Source organism: Danio rerio, chromosome 1, assembly GCF_052040795.2.
Source record: "Danio rerio strain M-AB ecotype USA chromosome 1, GRCz13ab, whole genome shotgun sequence".
NCBI lineage: Eukaryota > Metazoa > Chordata > Actinopteri > Cypriniformes > Danionidae > Danio > Danio rerio.
The window spans coordinates 48,909,071-48,929,953 of NC_141021.1; the positions used below are offsets into that span (position 1 = coordinate 48,909,071).

The 20,883-nt window shown below is 37.0% G+C and overlaps 1 protein-coding gene across 43 annotated transcripts in view; it reads left to right on the plus strand.

The window, feature by feature from the left end:
- The window catches only part of mcf2la (mcf.2 cell line derived transforming sequence-like a), a 139,993-nt gene that overhangs the window by 50,254 nt on the left and 68,856 nt on the right, over window positions 1–20,883 (plus strand). For 41 of the 43 annotated variants that reach the window (XR_015476917.1, XR_015476919.1, XR_015476921.1 and 38 more), the window contains one exon: window positions 17,562–17,645. Coding sequence is in view for 39 of the 43 variants with exons in the window: in XM_087237622.1 (XP_087093748.1) it covers window positions 17,562–17,645 (84 nt within the window). In the remaining 4 variants the exon portion in view is untranslated. Of the gene's footprint in view, window positions 1–1,551; window positions 1,637–17,561; window positions 17,646–20,883 lie in introns of those variants that run through there. The other 2 variants (XM_087237637.1, XM_087237642.1) reach the window with 1 other exon arrangement.

Here is a 20,883-nt window from a genome sequence, read left to right on the forward strand (position 1 = left end):
ACATTATATTATTTCAACTTAAAATGTCAATAAAAGTCACTTTGTTCAACTGTAGAGTTGAATTTTCAACATCAAAAGTGGTCAAAGCAGAGATCATCGTCTCATAATGCAATTTAAAACAATGCAAATAAACAGAAAACTCTTGTGAATCACAAAATATGGAAAAAATTCTGCCATTTTTAACTCCAAAATAATGTAAAATCAGTCATTTCAATCATGTATGATTCAATGACTTCAATTCTGTACAACACAAGTGTTTCAAATGTTTTTTTCCCATATAATGAAAGTCAGTCGGTCTCAGACCAACACAGACATCCATTGTAAAGCCACAAAACACAGATTCCTTTTTTGTCAGAATATCTTCTTTTGTGTAAGTAAAGTAGGTCATACAGATTTGGAACAACATGAAGGTGAGCAAACGATAATAGAGTTATCATTTTTTTAGGTCAGCTATTCCTTTTATGTTTTGCTTTGACTTTAGGAACACTTTTGACAAAGCTACACGGACCGTGAACGAACTTCTCTTGCTTGTGTCTGATAATCTGTAATGTGATTTTCAGACTTCTACATTCATAGCTGTTGTTCTGGAGCATTTATTGTACACAACCTGACAAAAGTCTTGTCACCTATCCAAGTTTTAGGAACAGCAAATAATAACTTGACTTCTAGTTAATCATTTGGTATCAAAAATGGCTTATATGAAAGGCATAGAATGGCAGAAAGGCAGACTTTATTTATTAATGAAGTCATCTGGAATGGCAAAGAAAGCATTCTTGCAGGACTCCCAGAGTTCATCATGATACTTTGGATTCATTTTCAATGCCTCTTCTTTTATCTTACCCCAGACATCCTTAATAATGTTTATATCTGGTGACTGGGCTGGCCAGTTCTGAAGTTGTTGATGTTCTGTTGATGTTGCCATCCACTCTGCAGATCTCTCACACCCCCATACTGAATGTAACCTCAAACCATGATTTTTCTTTCACCAAACTTGACTGATTTCTGTGAGAATCTTGGGTCCATGCAGGTTCCAATAGGTTCTTCACTATTTGTGATGATTGCGATACAGTTCAGCAGATGATTCATCAAAAAAATCTGCCATTTTTCCAAATGATCAACTAGATGTCAAGTTATTATTTGTTGCTCTTACAACTGGGATCGACGACAAGACTTTTGTTTGTGAACTTTGCTTTTTTTTTTTAAACCATATGTATAGGAATTGCTAAAAAGAATGGGTGTTAGTCTAGTGCAAGCGAAGATGTCATGCTTACAGTATGTGCGTAGTTTTCTGGTCTTTAATGTCTTTAATGGTTTCTATACTGTGTTTTAAAGCTGGAATGGTTTCTTTATAGTGCAGACAGGCTCGGACAAGACACAGCCAAGAGGTCTTTAACAAAACCTGCAACATGTGGTTAACCTGGGCTGCTTGCTCAGACATGAAGAACAAAGAGGATGTTTTCCTAGCATGTTAACATTGAGTGTGTGTTGGTATGTGCTCGGTTTTTCCATCTGTGTGTCATACTGTCTAGTTTTAAAGCAAGTGGTGTAAATAATGCAGAGAGTGGACACGACCGCAGAGACACCGAAAACATGCTCTCCTTGTTCTCATGCACCAGGAAACACAGTCCTAGTAGAGGTGAGATCTTGAAGACCTCCCTATATGAATATATTTATAGCTAAATCCTTTTGCTGTTTTGATTTGGCTTATTTTACGTTATAATATTAGAAAATCAGGATTTTAGTGAGTTATTAACGATGAGCTGGGCTGTGTTTTAAATTTATTTATTTTTATTCTGACCTTTTAAAGTATGAATATCTTATTCAAAGAATTTACTTGAATGATTTATGATTAAACGTAATGTAAGTTTTATTATTAATTTGTTAACAATCAGATTGCAACATGAAGGGCAGTTTTGCATGTAAAATATAACAGTTGTTATGATCATGTTATCTCTACGTTGACCTAAATGTTGCACTGTGACAATTTGGAAATTTGGTATGTGTCTTTGGGGCTTCTCCACACTGTAACTCTACTGGATATGGGAAAGATAGTGAGGACGGACCCATCAAGGAACAATACATGTTCCACATTGTCCACAGCCCCAGATTTTCACTGCTGGCACCATTGAAACCGATGTTGACACGAAAATGGTGTAACTTTACACTCATAGTTTACATTTGATTTACTTTATTGTTAGTAGTAACTATTTTTTAATTGTATTAGTGGTAACTTTAGACATTTTTAGACAGATTCTTGATTGGTGTAATTAAGGGTAGGAAACATATTAAAATATATATTTTTAGCATATTTGCTGGCAAAAAGTCTGTTGTTTGTTGGTAGTGGACACTGTTTATTCAACAGGTACATATTTTACCACTTTTTTCCAAGATAAACTTCTCTGACCACATTTCTAGAACTGCTCGATCGTGCAGATTCGCACTCTATAACATCAGAAAGATCCGGCCCTTCTTATCTAAACATGCAGCTCAACTCCTTGTTCAAGCTCTTGTTCTCTCCAAACTGGACTACTGCAACTCTCTGCTAGCGGGGCTTCCAGCTAACTCTATCAAGCCTCTGCAGCTGCTCCAGAACGCAGCAGCACGAGTGGTCTTTAATGAACCTAAAAGAGTACATGTCACTCCGCTACTTATCCGTTTGCACTGGCTGCCAGTTGCTGCTCGCATCAAATTCAAAGCTCTGATGTTTGCTTACAAAGCGATTTCTGGCTGCGCCCCTTCTTATCTGCTCTCACTTCTGCAGATCTATGTGCCCTCCAGAAACTTGCGTTCTGTGAATGAACATCGCCTCGTGGTTCCATCCCAAAGAGGGAAGAAATCACTTTCCCGAACGCTCACACTCAATCTGCCCAGTTGGTGGAATGAATTCCCTAACTGCATCAGAACGGCAGAGTCACTCGCTGTTTTCAAGAAACGACTAAAAACTCAACTATTTAGTCTCCACTTCCATTCCTAATCTGCAATTGCCTCTCTGGATATATACCACTAACTGTACTCAAAAAAATAAATAAATATTAATACTTTCCTTCTTAGACTTTACAGACCTGAAACTTGCCTACAGCACTTATTCATTGTTGCTCTTATAGTTGTGTAAATTGCTTCCTTGTCCTCATTTGTTTGTCGCTTTGGATAAAAGCGTCTGCTAAATGACTAAATTTAATGTAAATGTAGATTTAAGATTAGTTTTTTTGTGTCTCCAGAATGTGTCTATAAAGTTTCAGCTCAAAGCACCCATGAGATTATTTTTTACACCTTTCTGAAGTTATTTTCAGGCATCTTGTAGCTGTTTTTGTGGCCTGTGCCTTTAATGCTAGTTCTCCCTGCCCACTGTTCCCATGTGCCTGTTATGCTGTGTTCACACCGGATTGTGTGAAAAAATTACGGCATTTTCTCGTAAATAGACGCGTGAATATTTTGAGTTTACTTGCTTCATTCGTGTGTCAAATCAGCTTTATTCACTAAATAGACGCAGGTTTGGCTAACATGGATTTTATTGAGAGAATAACTGTGTTTATGTGCTTTCTTTTAGGAAGGTTGATAAACAACGTAAATTTGTTTGAAGCCGTGTCTGATACAAACGTTAAGCGTGTCAATCGCGCAAAACGCTCAACTTGCGCCCCTTCATTCGCACGAATTGCGTCATTCACGCTACCTCATTAACGCACATCACACAGGGAGAACATGAAAACACAGAAACCCCAACTTCCTACTGCGCCACCGCGCCGCCCTATCTTTTTGTTTATTTATGATAAATATTTTAGATTATATTATATGTCCTTGTCAACTATCAACTTTTTATTAAGTATTGTAATACTGTAAATATAATGCATAACATTAAACTATTTATTTTTGTAGTTTTGCTTCCATCTACTAACAAAACACAACAAGCCGCATCCAGAAATGAAGATGACTCTTTTTATTACTGAGCTCTTCCAGGCTTCAGTCCAACCCCAGATCTTCAATCACACGGAGGTATAGCGTCACGCCATTAAAAATGCAAGGCCATGTAAAGAATACTGGTCTCTCCGCTGAATGGCATTAAACCGAGAGCGTCTGTCTCTCCTGAATAGCAGATCTCGGACGCTCAATGGCTTTGTCAGTGTGCGGTTGGCGTTCTTGGCGCCTGTGACCGCTTCTACAGGCCTGTTATTGCTGCTTTGGTTTTTGCGGATGTGTGAGAGGATGTTTTGTATTGAACGGAGGCTTTTGTTGATGAAACACCACGAGATGAGCCGGAGAATGAAGCGCCGGAGTCTCTTTCTCATGAGCCCAGCTGAGGCCACAGTGACAAGACTGAACGCGCCTCAACGGCAGAGCATTGTTTAGCTGGAGCCCAGAGAGAGAGAAATGCAAATGAGAGAGAGCACGGCTGCTGATTGGACGGAGAAGAAAATGACAAACGATTTCTTTATTCTGTTGTATACGGTGTTCAAAGTAAAGGCTTTTAAAGGAACACTCCATTTTGAATCTGTTGAGCTGATCAGTGTCCCTGTATCTGTGGTTACACTCAGTAAACAGTGGTGAGTTTGGTGAACTGATGACCTTCACGGCCAATCATAGTCATTTCTGTTGAGCATGTGAACACAACAGCATAGGCAGTGTCCACAGTTTCCCAGTGCATGGGCTAGAACACTGGTGAATGTGCCACAATGAAGCAGCTAAAAGTTGGTTGTTGCTATAAGGGATACAGCCATGGGTGGATGTTAGTGAGAACTATTTATATTATTTATTCAATTATCCATTATTAATATTTCATAAACCGCTACTCTTACCCCGACCATCACAGTAATGTAAAAACAGTAATCATACTGAGTATTATTTATATCGTTTATTAAATTACTAAATTGTATTTTATTAATTTCTACCACTACCCCAAACCTCACAGTAATGTAAACATATTTTTAAACATATTATTATTAAAATTATGCTATATTGACTTAAGTATCCTCAGCTGTATCCCACCTAGACTGTACCTTAAATCTTTGGCTTTTAATGCAACACTTGGGGATTTTCTGGGCTGTTTCTTCATTGTTGTTCCCCATTTGAGCGCCCGTTTGAAAGCGCCCTTTGACCTTTTGGAGGAGATTTGCACAGCATTGCTGTTTGTGCTTGCAATTTAAATTCGATCCATAAAGTACTTAAGAATGATTTTTATTTATAGCTTATATCATATCAGTCAATTGTTTGGAGAATTTTAGCTTTTGTAGCCACTTTAGCGATGCATTTCGCTTCAGTTTGGTTGTTCGCTAGCTTCGAGCTATTTCTGTGAGGCAGTAGTGTTACAGATGGCTTGGGATTATGTCCTAATTTAACAATTTTTGGTGGCATTTCATTTCTTAAGTTCTTTTTAAGTGAATATCAAATGTTTAAATACGTTCTGCATCTTTGTTTGTTGATATTTAGCAGTGAGCTTTGTTCGTGCGACTTTTCAGCTGCATGTCTTAACCACAGATGGTCTGTTTAACTGTTTTCTCACTAGTGAAGTGTTCAGTTTTTCCACCGTGTTAGTACAAATTGCACCATTACGCAACCCCTATAACGCCAATTAATCATTTTCAGTACTTAAATGTACTCCATTTTAACTAAAGGTGCTTTCACACCTACATTTTTGTTTCGGAACCTTTCTCGTTTGCCCAGTTAGCGTGGTTCATTTGGCATATGTGAAACCAACAATCTCTCTCGGATCCGCACCAAAACAATCGCTCTAAGATTGCTTAATTGAATAAGTATAGTGAGAAAACAATATGATCCGTGCCCGGTCATATCACAGTGTTTTATGGATATGTAGTAGGCATACGGCTATATGAAAAGAGAATTATGTGTAGGGCGGGAGGTCATTCACCACACATCCCAAGTCTCCCGGAAGTTTGGGAGTCTCCCACAAATGCAAAGAGACTCCCAGATGCCCGCAAACGATTGATAATCTCCCGGAAATCGCGCGTCTCCCTATCGGTCCTCGGATACGTCGCGCACCCATCTCACCCCTCCTCACTGTAACCCTTATCCCTCCTCGCTCTTCAGACACGTTACCAATACTCTGCAAATGAAAGTATATCTAACTTCTCTTTTAGCCTAGCCCAACCAAACTAGTCAAACCAAACCAAACTATAAGTGTAAATTCAGCCTAATTCATCCTTGCTGGAACTGAACACAAGCGTTTGATCAGTATTTGTTACCTGCCAATTTTAAAAAACGCAAAAAAACAACAAGGCCTTTGTGTTTGTCCAGTATTGTGAACTTTTTCCCAGATGAAAGGCTTTCTGGCATTTGTGTGTCTGTGTCATGTGCCCTGAAGCCGTGACAACGTTCACAATGCAACAGCCTCTCTAACCTAATTGCTTAAATGTATAATATCGTTTGGAATACAATCCAATTTGGAATACAGAGGAACTTGTCATGGAGCGGCTGGCAAAAGAAAAAAAAAAAACTCCCTCGACTTGTTTTCTATTTTTATCATTTCTCTCAATACTACATTTGGCCTTTTGTGATGTTGCAAAAGCAAGAATAAACTCTTCTAGCCTGAAGCAGCGTATGATGGAGATGTGAGATGAACTTTAGGTTATGACAGATTTCAGTATGACTTTTAACCACGTCATAGAAAAGCAAAATATTAGGTAACACTTTATTTTGATGGTCCATTTGAGTACACTGTAAAACCCAAAAAGTTAAGGTAACTCAAACCATTTGAGGAAATCGATTGCAACTAAACCATATAAGTTCAAAAACTAATGCTAATGAGTACTGTGAACTTAAACCATTTGAGTAAACGAAGCAATCTGAGTACTGTAACTACCAATAAGTTGTGACAACCCATTTTAAAATCATTTAAGGAAAAGAATTGGTACAAACCATTAAATTAATTTCTATAAGTACTGTAAAGGGTTTGAATTTTTTTTTTTTTTTTTTTTTTTGGGTTGGGTCGGTTTGGGTTGCTTTGGGTTTGGTTTGGGTTGGTTTGGTTTGGGTTGGGTTTGTTTGGTTTTGGTTTGTTTGGTTTGGTTTGGGTTGGGTTTGTTTGGTTTTGGTTTGCTTGGTTTGGGTTGGGTTGGTTTGGGTTGGGTTTGTTTGGTTTTGGTTTGTTTGGTTTGGCTTGGGTTTGTTTGGTTTTGGTTTGTTTGGTTTGGGTTGGGTTGGGTTGGTTTGGTTTGGGTTGGGTTTGTTTGGTTTTGGTTTGTTTGGTTTGGGTTGGGTTGGGTTTGTTTGGTTTTGGTTTGTTTGGTTTGGGTTGGGTTGGTTTGGTTTGGGTTGGGTTTGTTTGGTTTTGGTTTGTTTGGGTTGGGTTGGTTTGGTTTAGGTTGGGTTTGTTTGGTTTTGGTTTGTTTGGTTTGGCTTGGGTTGGGTTTGTTTGGGTTGGGTTTGTTTGGTTTTGGTTTGTTTGGTTTGGCTTGGGTTGGGTTTGTTTGGTTTGGCTTGGGTTGGGTTTGTTTGGGTTGGGTTTGTTTGGTTTTGGTTTGTTTGGTTTGGCTTGGGTTGGGTTTGTTTAGTTTGGCTTGGGTTGGGTTTGTTTGGGTTGGGTTTGTTTGGTTTTGGTTTGGCTTGGGTTGGGTTGGGTTGGTTTTGTTTGGGTTGGGTTTGTTTGGTTTTGGTTTGGTTTGGTTTGTTTGGTTTTGGTTTGGTTTGGCTTGGGTTGGGTTGGTTTTGTTTGGGTTGGGTTTGTTTGGTTTTGGTTTGGGATTTTTTATTTTTTTATTTTTTTGGTTTGGGTTGGGTTGGGTCGGTTTGGTTTGGTTTGGGTTGCTTTTGGTTTTGGTTTGTTTTGTTTGGGTAAGGTTAGGTTTGGTTTGTTTGGTTTGGGTTTGTTTGGTTTTGGTTTGTTTGGTTTGGTTTGGTATTTGCTTGCTTGGTATGTGTTGGTATGGTTTGGGTTGTTTTTTTTTTTTTTTTTTGGTTTGGGTTGGGTTGGGTCGGTTTGATTTGTTTTTTTGTTTGGTTTGGGTTGGGTCGGTTTGGTTTGCTTTGCTTTGGTTTGGGTTGCTTTGGTTTTGGTTTGTTTGGTTTGGGTTGGCTATGTTTGGTTTTGATTTGTATTGGTTTGGTTTAGTTTTTGCTTGCTTGGTTTGTGTTGGTATGGTTTGGTTTGGTTTGGGTTAGGGTTGGGCCGATAGACAATGTCATCATCCATCACCGATGGCCAATAGACAATGCGATGCTGAGCCGGCATTGCCGATCCTACGCCTTGCACCGCCCCCATCGCAAACCCGCTCGCAAAAATACACACTTAGGCCTTGTTTACACTAATACATCTTGGTGTTAAAATGCCATTTTATAACGAATATTAACCAGATCCACAACATTTTTACCTAGCATTTCTGAACAGCCCTCCGTCCGCTGTAAACGCACATCACGTGACCACACACACACACACACACACACAGAGAGACACACAATCACAGACACTGTCATGCGCTGCTGGGTTTGTTTGGTTTGTGTGGGTTTGGTTAAATTACAGTAATGTGTGGTGGTGTTTTGAAATCAATATTGCACCATGCTAAACACATTTGTATTGCATGTGTGGGTGTGTACATGTGAAAGCATCTGTGTCGTCGTTTGAAAACTTCTCAAATGTGTAAATGAGTCAAAAAGCACCACAAATTCCTGTTACACACACAAATGATGATCTGCTTCAAGGAGATCTAATTCTGAAGCCCGTAGTGAACTGTAAAGGTCAATATCTTGTTGTTTGCTGGTCATCACGTTTCTCCTTTCTGTGCCAGAAACGTCTCTTAACCTCAGAAGCTCGGTTTTAACCCACACTACAGCATCTGTTTCTGAATCCTTAAAGTCACGCCACACTGTCACAGAGTCCAGCAATCCTACAGTGATCTTAATCTGAACGTGGTCTGCAACTGGGGCAGCGAGCCAGACTTTTAGCAGCTCTCTGTCTGTGTTACCAGGGCAGGTTAAGGATTTACATCTCTTAATCTTCAAGCATCTGTCTGTGTCTCCCCGTAGCCAAAAGAAGGTGTTAAGAGTGGTGAAAACAGGTGCTCAGCGGTATGGCAAGCCATTTTAATATTTAATCTATAAAACACAATTATAGGATCTGTTTTAATTCTTCTAATACTATTTTCCGCAAAGTAAAAGAACGTATTCATTACCTAATAGTACTTATTCTTTAGGGACTAGTCGCTTTCTAAAATTAGATTACTATTATTATACTATTATTGTTAATTAGATACTAGTTCTTATTTATTATATACCAGTACTCATTCGATAGGGATTGCAACCTAATAAATTGACCCTAGTACTTTTTTGTTAGGTAACAGTATGTATTATATAGCAGTGTTTTGTTATGTTATGCTAGTATTTATTCATCAGATACCAATACTACTGTAACTGAAAATTACATTACATTGTTTACATTGTTAGAGATACTGTTTCACACAGTGGCACCAAATAAATCTCAAAATTTTGACTTGATTTGATGCTTTTTGAATTTCTTACAAATTTTTTTTTTTTAATTTTTTTTGCATCTTTCAATTCTAACTTTATGCCTCGCAAATTGACTCAATTTCTGACTTATTTTTATCAATTTGCTTTTGTTAAAGTATAATTTAGGGCTTCTCAAAGTCTATAGGGCAGGGGTCTCAAACTCGCGGCCCGCGGGCCATTTGCGGCCCTCAGTGCAATATTTTGTGGCCCGCGCCGACCACTGTACACTGACAGAATCAGCGGAGCGGGGAGAGAGAGCGCTCCCCGCTCCGCTGATTCTATCCGTACACAGCGGTCACTGGCATTCCCCGCCCGCCGTGTAAACAAAGGGGTGTTGTCGCGCGCGTTCTGATCAGCTGTGTTGTCGCGCGCGTACTCAAGAGCGGTGTTATCGCGCGCCTACTGAAGGGCGGGACCGAGGATGTATCGCGTCGCGGGGGCACTTTTGATCAAGGGCACTTTCTATGCAAGACTAAAAAGGGCATGTGCTCTGCACAGGTTGAGCCCTATGTGTGCACGTGCCTGCCCTGCATCTTATATATATTATAGGTAGATACAGACTAGTACAGACTGATGTGACTGGAGTGGGGTGGGGGTGTTTTATTTATACATATATACGCCTTTTTTTTAGGTGAGGGAATGGAAGTTTTGAGTGAGTTCCCCCACTTTTTTCCCTAGGACTTCAATAAGTCAAAGTACAGGTCTAGACTTAATGATGATCATCTTCAAGCCATACTGAGGGTCTCAACTGCTTCCGCTCTAAAGCCAAATGTGGTTCAGATTTGTGAGAAGAAGCGCTGTCAAGTCTCTGGCAGCAAGAAGTAGGCAAAAGATGCCATGTTCAGAAGAACTGTTCATAATCTTCACTCAATGTTCTATTAATGTTCAGGACACTTCATGTTCAGAAGAAATAATTAAAACTGTTATTAATGACATTTGAGGACTTTTTTTTGTGAAATCCCTTATGCGGCCCAGCCTCACCCAGACTTTGCCTGATGCGGCCCCCAGGTAAATTGAGTTTGAGACCCCTGCTATAGGGTATTCATTCCGGACCGACTCCATTTTGTATTGCAAGACCTTGCATAAAGAATTCAAATCGATTTCCTTCATTAATAATTGCATACACCTTTTAAATCAACAGTTTAGTAGTTTGTATTTGTGTTTAAAAAAATACGGGCTGAAATAAAATCGAAGGCAAAATATTCAAAGTTTTCATGACATTCAGTGATCATACAAGGCTTCGCGTGATTGAGCGTGCTAATTGTGCTTATGCGCCTGCTTTAAAGCACTGCAGCAAAGCGATCATTTGAATGGATGAAGATGTCAGTCTCAGGCAAAAGAAAACTTGATGAAGAGAATAGACAAAGTTGAATGGACAGATAATTATGCGTTTGTTTTGCCACAAGCCAGCACAAAGCCATTCTGCTTGATTTGTAATGATATAATAGGGGTTGTAAAGAGTGTAAAGGTGAAACGCCACTATAAAATGAAACATTGACATTTTGAACGGCAGTGTCCACAAAATACAGATATAAGAACCACAAAACTACAACACCTAACTTTTCATTACACACCTTTTGTATTTTTCACTTTTGTTTGAAGAGAGCTCTGGATGTAGACCTGGTGCATTTGGCCCGCATGCAAGGCTATTTAATGCTCAAACCTAACCCTACCCTTCACAAGCTACACTTCCATCCACCTATTTTTATTAGCATTGTCTCTAGACCAGGGGTTCCCAAACTTTTCAGCCCGCGAAGCCCAAAATAACAATGCCAGTGACTTGCGACCCCCGATATCCTCAGAGGTGGTTATAAATACAGAAACCTTGCATGCAATGGAGCACACACACCAACAGACCCAAGTCTTATTTAGTTTAAATGTATGTCAGTGCTGTAAATGTGCCAGAAAGTTTAACCTGGTGTTTTAAAATCAATCTGCTGCATCTGACGCTATTGCTGTGTCTTTAATATAATGTAACTACCTCAAGGGTCGCAATCCAGAACTAGTAACTATAAGCTACTATAGTAACTATATAGTATATAGTAACTGTGAACAACTATTTTTTTTTCAGTAGGCTATGGATAAAATATGGTAATTCTTATTACTATTTAAAAATAAATAGATTTTTGGAAATCAACAGGCGACCCCCCCCCCCCCCTTCATTGTCCCGCAACCCCTCAGGGACCCCCCACTTTAAGAACCACTGCTCCAGACAATCAGTTATTTAAAAATGTCAGACCTGGGTCTTCAAAATAAAATTCGGAGAAGGAGGTGGGCTCCGAGGTTAAAAAGGTTGAGATGTGATATTCCAGTTTTGTGCATTTTTGGATGGAAACATAGCTAATGTGATGTCACTACCTCTGTTGAGTGCATTGTGTCTGACATTTACACCTCTGATATATGCAATCTCAGCTTGCATCATCAAGACTGCATCCAGAAACTATTAGCCCTACCCTTTGTTGTGTTTTGCTCAAAAATCCACTTATATTAGTGGTTTAGCCACTTTCGCATTGTATTTAATGTATTTTGAATGCAAGTGCCACTTTATTTAAAGAAAAAATAAATAGTGTTGACTTGTAATGCATGTTATGGATGTTTATTAAAAACAAGCTATGTTATATCAATTGTTTCGGACATTTGACCTAAATAAAAATTCTGTTTTTTACCTTTTACTGTAGACATTGAGAACCCCTGGTATAATTAGTAAGTTTTTTATAAATTTGGTTATCTAATGAATAGATATCATGTTTTAATAAAACTTGTATACGCTTAATTGATATAACAAGTATTTAATAAATAAGCTGTAGTATCTTGTGTGTGACTTTAAAAAGTATTTAATGAATTCCTACTAGTAGAAATGTGGTTATAATAAGAATAAATATTAGTCAACATTGATTCTCTGAATGACATCCTACAAGTCAGTGATTCAAAATAGGACATTTGTGTTAAAATGGTTTGCCGTACACCTGCAATCTGTGACGAATTGAGAACAGATCTAGTTTTGTTTTGTTTGAGTAGAGCATGTTATTAATAGTTTGAGGGCTAAACTTTAAAGTTCAGGAGTCTGTATCTTATGGTAAGATTTTGATGCTTGAAGTTCACACAATGTCATTGAACTTCACAGAAACCTAATAATATAGTGAGTAGCCAGCATGTGTTTTTTTTTTCTTTCTGTAATGCTGTAATGTGTTTCACGTCACTGTCCTTCAGGCTTCAAAGAGGCCTTATCTTCTCTCGCCGCTCCTCCACTGTACTCCAGCTTTCAGACAAGGGCATTTCCTGACACGGGAGATTAGATTAACATGCCGCTTTATCAGCCCATGTGAAACTTGGCCTGTCTTTTTGGAGTAAAAATAAGGTTTAATCAACAGCAATATGTCATTGAAGATGCTGAGGAGATGGGAGTGATTGTAAAGCTGTTGGAAAATTACATTTGTGGTCTAATATGACCACATGCAAAGTGGCAAAAGCTGTTGGCAGGTGAAGGATTAGATTTAAAGGTGCTGTATGCAAGTTTTTGACTCCTCCAAAGGATAAAAATACCATAATATGTGCAGATATTTAAGAAACATGCTAAGTGAACATTCCTGTTAACTGAAAAACAATGCTGAAGTCAAATATTGGGCTTTGAAAATGGGCCTTCTGTGCCAGAACGTCTGTCTTTGTTTTGTTAATTTAACCCGCCCACTGCCACTTTAGCCAATTATATTTTAACACCCCGGGTTTGGTGGCAAACAGCGCATTTCATTAATTTAGTCAGAAAGGCTCTCAAAGCATGCGTCCGTGACTGAAATGCGACCTCTAGTGCACATAAGCAGACTTCGAAATGAGATGCAGATTCAGAGTTCCACATGAGGTTATTAATTAGCAAATAATACAAATATTACGAGCGAAAAAAATTTGGTGAGCAGGTTACATTGTAATGGTGCGTCCTAACAACACGCTAAGTGAAGTGATTTGCAGTGATAAGCAATTTAACTGTTTGCACCAGATGAAACACGACAGAAGTTTAAATACAGCCATTCAGAAGCACAGAATAGTGCACTCACTGCACTCCAATGAAATGGTAAGGTTTATAATCTAATTAATACACATTAAACCTCTTTATCATTATTAAATGTGCATGCTGAATCATTGATATGTTGGTTTTGAGTCTAAAGTTTTATTCTAAACGGTTTATTTTATTTTCAAGATCTGAGGTGAACTATCTGCTGCTGCTTTCAGTAGTATGGCAATAAATGTAATGTAAAATGGCATTCAAACTCACATTGCTAGCATTTAACACTGAATAAAGCACATGAGGTGTACCTGAGGTAATCAATGTCAGTCTTCTGTTGTTCATCTGTGAGAAATAGAAGCCGTTTCTAAAATATGCATGTTCAGTCTTGGTTACAACAAAAACTCCTTTAATATGAAAATCTTCCTTTTATCGCGTGCCGTTGCTTTGATATAGAACACTGTTTAAATCAGCTTTTAGGCTTGATTGTCAGACTCTGTCCATTTGATCCGCAATCTTCTACCTGCACTTGTGCTTGTTTTGTCCAGGAGTGCAATACCTAGTTCAACCACTGGGTGTCAAACTTACACACTGCACATTTAAGATAAATTGTTGGAACAATAGTGTGAAACGTACGTGTTTTTTGTGTTGTCATTTTTTATGAAAATATTTTTATTTTATTTTTTTACTGAAGCTAATATCTATAGTATAAAATTTAGACTTTATTTTGTATTGACTTTAATAAAAGTATTTGACCGAAATTGAATTATTATTTTCCAAAATTTATTTGTAAAAAGTTTTATTTTTGCTTTGCTTTGCTTTTGGTTTTGTTTTGTTTGGTTTGCTTTGCTTTTGGTTTTGTTGTAGTTTTTTGTGTTGTTTGTTACGATGTACATGTTTTGTTTTGGCTTTGTTTTGTGTTTTTGTGTTGTTTTATTATTTTTTAGGATGTCTCTTTTGCTATCAAAGTCTGCATGTACTTGAAACATTTATTTATATTAATTAGCTTTTATTGTTTTTTTGTTTTATGTTTTATCTTGTGTTTTTTGCATGTCTGCAAAGTCTGCATGTATTTATTTTATTTTATTTTATTTTATAACAGCAGGAATGTTCAAATGTTAATTTTGAACCCCCTGATTAACTACTTTTTTACCCAACAATTTGTGGCATAAGATTGTGTTGTTTTGTACTGGATTGATGTGGTTTGTTCTGTCTGATAGCTATTTTACTTTTTATCATTTGTACAATATAAAAAAAAAGTTTAGTTTGTAAAGACTAAAGAAAATGAATGATGAAATCATAAACCCACTACCGTCCTGTGTGTTTAATGTTTACCTGTGACCTACTTATCCATATGCTGAGTTCACAAAGGTCCCAAACACCAGACTAACAGCAGAAGCGACGGATGAAAGTGCATTTGTGTTTCCGTCTGTCGTCCAGTAACTTTATCCTTGCTGATAAGCACTGCACCAGTGGTCTGTTGTTATTTTTATTTTTTTTGCTTTGTTTCACATTCGTCTGTTCACTGTGACCTGATTTCACCTTTATTTGTGTGTGTTTAGATTCAAACTTATTTGTTTTGATTTAAGCAAGTGCAATCTCAGAGAAAGATGAACCACAGTAATTCACACACTCAAAAAAAAAATCTAACTTCTTATTTAAAATGAGCTGAAACAACACAACTTTTAAGATTTTGTTTGGAAAACTTAATTGTTTTTTGTTCAATCCACTTAAATTTTTAAGTTTAAATTGTGTGGAGTGCAGAAACACACACACAAACTTATGTGATTTATGAGAATTCTCCATTGACATAATGTATTTTATACTGTAAAAACTGCTTATTATATGGCCTCACCCTGCCCCTGCCTCTAAACTCAACCCTCATTAAAACTAGTGGAACATTTTGAATGTCAGAAGACCCTGTTAAGTATGATTTCTAAGCTTTTCTGATTGTAAGGACACAAGGCAACCTCGTCCTCGTAAACCACAAATTTAACTACAATATAACACCACTGTTGGTCATACGCATGTCATTATACAATTTAAAATAAAGAAGTATACACACACACCACTTAGACACATCTACACACCCCACACATGTACACCTGCACACTCATGGACATGCTCCACTCACACACTCAAACGCACACACATACACACTACAGTGGCGGATGCTCTCCAAGCTGCTTACAGTAATCTTCTTAGAAGAAACACACTCTCTCTTCTCTTCTCTTCTCTTCTCTTCTCTTCTCTTCTCTTCTCTTCTCTTCTCTTGCTTCATATTTTAGTACATTCGATTACTCTTCCATCTAGTCTCACTTCATTCATTCAGACACTCTTCTGAGACGCCTCTCATGTGGAGAATGAAGTTAGATAAATTGCTCATGTGTGAGTTTGTCACTAACTGTAACAGTGTAAATCTTGATGGTTCTGTGGGTCTCGTCTATCAAATCTGATCTTTATTTATTTTATTTTTTTTGTATTTTATATTGGATCCAAGTCAGGTGATTGGCTGGGTGATTCTACAGCTTGATTTTTTTTTCTCTGAAAGCATTTGAGAGTTTCCTCGGCTGTGTTTTGGATCATTGTCTTGCTGAAATGTCCACTCTGGTTTCATCCTCATCACCCTGATAATGTAGATGTTAGACTGAAGCAGCTGATATTCATTTACACTTAGGAAGGGAAGAGGGTTGCTGAAGGACTACAAATTTCAGCTTAATTAAGAGATTTCAGCTGCTGTCTGGGCTTTCGCTGCCTTTCCACACCTCCCCTTCTTCATGTGTTCAATCCTTTTTTCCCTCTGTCATTTTTATTTTATTACACAACTTAATTTAGAAACTAATTAGATTTGTTTTCTTTGAATATATGTATTTATTTAGTTGTTACCGACGTCTGGTGAAAATTTCAAGTCAACAACAAATGGTGAATACTTGTTTCCCCTACTGTATTATTTAAAGCCATTTTCTTAAAATGAGTTTTGGTGCACTGAAACAGAATTTTCTACTCCATTATGTTTTCAAGAATTCATCTTTATTTCTTTTATACACATATTGTATTCATTATATATGTCTTATTAATCTGAGCAAAACATAATGAATATCATGCTGCTTATACCAGGATTTATAGAAGATCACCATCAAGACATTATTCAGTGTAACAGTAGTCATATATTACAAATGCTAAACAGGCATGTTTAGAACAAGAATCTTTTGATGACTGCATTAAAAGACTCACCGTGCAACTAAAAATACAAACTATTTTTTATTTTAATTTAAGATATTTTTACTATACCGCCAATATCCCTATAACATTAGCTTTTACCCAATTGTTACCACAATGTTTTAATTGAGAATGAAATGAAACTATAATGAAATATTAAAGTAAAAGCTATAATATCAATTTTAAGTCTAATTTGATGCAGTATCTCATCTTTGACCCAGTTGAAGTTAGAATTATTAAACCTTCTAAATTATTAGCCCCCCGTTTATTTTTTTCCCCAATTTCTGTTTAACAGAGAATTTTTTTCTACTCATTTCTAATCATAATGGTTTTAATAACTCATTTCTTATTACTGATTTATTTTATCTTTGCCATGATGACTGTAAATAGTATTTGACTAGATTTTTTTCAAGACACTTCTATACAGCTTAAAGTGACACTTAAAGGCTTAACTAGGTTAATTAACTAGGCAGGTTAGGGTAATTGGGCAAGTTATTGAATAATGATGGTTTGTTCTGTAGACTATTGAAAACAAATATAGCTTGCCTTTAAATGGGTTTAAAACAATTAAAAACTGCTTTTATTCTTGCCGAAATAAATCAAATAAGACTTTCTCCAGAAGAAAAAACATTATCAGACATACTATGAAAATTCCCTTGCTCTGTTAAACATCCTTTGGGAAGTATTTAAAAAAGAAAAAAATCAAAGGGGGGCTAATAATTCTGACATCAACTGTATACACCAATCTTTAGCTTAAACTATTTTATTACCATTTATATTCTGAGTTTTTAAGAGTATCTGTTGGTCATTATTATTATTTTTTTTGCCTACTCACTTTTGCCTAAGCATTTCCCCCCTGTTTCTAACTGAATGTGTTTGTTGGTTTGTTGTGCAGATGAGATTATGCAGCAGGAGAGCAGTCCTCTGTGTGCCGCAGACATCAGCCCAGACCTCAGGAAACAGTTTGCCTTCTTGTCTGGTGAGTCTTCTGTAGTCAATCCCAGAATGCTTTGCATATAAATACTGTTGTTTGGCCTCACTATTACAGTTTTTCAGAGATGACGTTAGTCCTGTTTTGAACCTGCCGCTATGCTGACACACAGGTGTTTGTAGCTCCACCCTCATTTGATAAGAGACGAGACTCATTTGAATTTAAAGCAACAGTCACCAAAACGCCACAATATTGATCAAAACGGGCAGTTTCAAAGACTTAAAAAATATATATTTGTGAGGTATTTTGAGCTGAAACTTCACATATACACACTAAGGACATCAGAGACTTATTTTAAATCTTGTTAAAAGGGACATAATAAATCCCCTTTAAGATTGTATGTGTAAAAACTCACAAGAAGGTACAAGAGGTGAATAACTCACTACAGCACTGATCTGATGAGCTATATTTAAAGTGTTAAGTCAGAATTGTAACATATCCTCTTTCAAATGCGCTATATGGGTCAAGAGTAAAGATTATTTATACATATCTGCTTGATCTAAGAACATGAACAGATTTCACAAACACACACTTAATAACACTCCAGAAACTCTCTCCAGTCTGCGTAAATAACCCAGATAGTGGCCGGCTCGGGTTGCCCAGGATAACGCATGACTGGAGGAAGCCTCTTAATTATTCAGTCTTGCCATGACGAAGTGCTTGACAACAGCGTTTAGAGCTGATGCGCGTTGCTATGTTGTTTGATTGACTGCCAGGCTGTGTGTGCTTGTGAGTGAGATAGAAGAGTTTATAGTGAATAAGAGGATTAGATTGAGATTGAGATTTTCATTAAACCCCCCCTCATTGGATCAAATCTACGAGAGAGTCTCTGAATATTCACAAACCTGGCTCTAAACTCATGCATTATGTATGTCATAAAACATTTACAACAATACTGGCAGGAGAGAGTACAACAACCATTTCATACAACATACAGAAACAAAGAGGATGCGTCTATAAAACTAAATGTTTTTATATGAATGAATGATGATGTCACAGATGCAGAGGTTCAGGGTTTCTCTGATTGGCTGCAAAATGGTGCAGTTGTGGTTCAGGGATTAAAGCTCTGATTCATTTTTAATGCATTGTTAATGATGGTACTATATTTAAAGATTGTGGTTACCATGGTTATCAGATTAAGAGTTCTTTGCTTACTTCTGATCTCTGTTAATTTGAACCCTCTGGGGTCTGAGGTTAATTATGGGGCCCCTAAGATGTTTTGACATGCCCTGATATTTGTGCTTATTTCAGCTTTTTATTACATAGTATTTGCCAGCATGTATTTGTTTTGTATTCAGCACAATCTTTGCTACAATAATATGTGAGAAATATTGATGTACATGCAGTGGTGGAAAGAGTACTGAAAAATCAGACTTAAGTAAAAGTACCATTACTTGCCTAAATATGCAGAGCAAGTAGAGTAAAGGTGTCTTGTAAATATTACTCAAAATATAAAACCCTAGTTTTTTAAATACGCTGTAAAAAGCATAATGCATTTACATGTAATTTGTGGATGTGTGTAAACGTAACATTCTGTAGTGCATTTACTTATTGCCCAGCAGGTGCACAATGTTATAAGACTTGGGTAAGATAAGGTTAAGATAAGGTAAGGTTAAGTTATTAGGTTAGATGTAGGTTTTGATGTCAGGTGACTAAAATTCGATGTCTAGCCAGTGTCTAAGGACAATGTTATTTTGATGTACAAAAACGACGTCAATTGATTATGATATTTGTTTGATTTTAGATTGTGTTGGAAAGTGACCAAAATCCAACATCTTAAACCAATAATTGCGTTGGACCTGATGTTGCGTTCTTGTGTCAACCCGGTTTTCTTTTTCAATTTTTCTTTTCATTTCGGTCATCATACAGTACACATCCATCATCTTCTCATCAGTGACATGCATCTAAACCAGGGGTGGGCAAACTTGGTCCTGGAGGGCCGGTGTCCTGCACAGTTTAGCTCCAACTCTAATCACACGCTCCTGCTTATAGATTTCTAGTGATCCTGAAAACACTGATTAGCATGTTCAGGTGTGTTAGATTAGTGTTGCAGCTAAACCATGTCGGACACCAGCCCTCCAGGACTGAGTTTGCCAACCTCAGATCTAAACTGTCTCTGGGTCCATCTTCTTAGATGCTTTTAATACTTTCAAACAGTTTGCTGCAATTATTAATCGCCCATGTCTTAAGGTAGTTTAGTGTGATGCGATTTACCTTCTATGAGCGATTTGATTAGACAGGAATCACAGGATAGATTTTTCGAATCCCCATAGACATTAAGAAAGTAGTGACTGCAGGTTGAAGGAAAATAGTGGAGTAAAAGTATTGATACAGCACTAAAATCTTATCAAGGGAAAGTAAAAGTACACCTTTTGCAAACTACTTAGTAAATTACTATTCCTGAGAAAAACAACTCAATTACAGTAGTTTGAGTATTTGTAATTTGTTACTTTACACCACTATGTACATGTTTGCGTTTTCTAGAAAATAAAAATAGTGTGATTTAGTAGGTTTTGGAGAAAAAAAAGCTGAAATAAGGTACAAAAAACCACACTGAATAGACTAGAATAAGACTTTTGAGTAACCAGTCTTGTAGGCTTGAATATTTACTTCACAATTATGTAAAATTATTATGTTCTGTCATTCAAAGAAAGCATTACAATGATTTACATTTAGGAAATACTACTTTGGGTCATTTTTTGCATGAGTGTCAATGGTTATGAATAATTCACACCTGGAGAGACAAAAGACACTCCCCCACTGGCTAATGTTCACCCATAAAGGGCATTGTAAAGCAGCTGCAAAAACTCGCCCAAACTAAATGCTTGTTATTATACTCTTTTTAATGTGTTTGTTGTTTTTTTCCATAATATTCCTCTCTGCTGTTTATCTCTAGTATATCTCATCGTACACCATTATACTCTATTTTACCCTTTTATTCTTTACTTTTATAATCTCTTCTACACTATTTTACTATTATGCTTAATTCTACTGTAATATTCTCCCTTTTCCTAAATGATATTCTATTACTGACTTGTACTCTCTATTACACTGTAATTTATTCCATTCTACTATTTTCTACATAATTATACTCCATTTGTACTCACTTTCTCTTTTTTCTTTATTCTTTCATACTCTTTTTAAATCATTTGATACTCCATACTCTATTCTTCAATCCATCTCTTTTAAACTCTGTTCTATATACTCTTAACTGTCCACTGTGCTC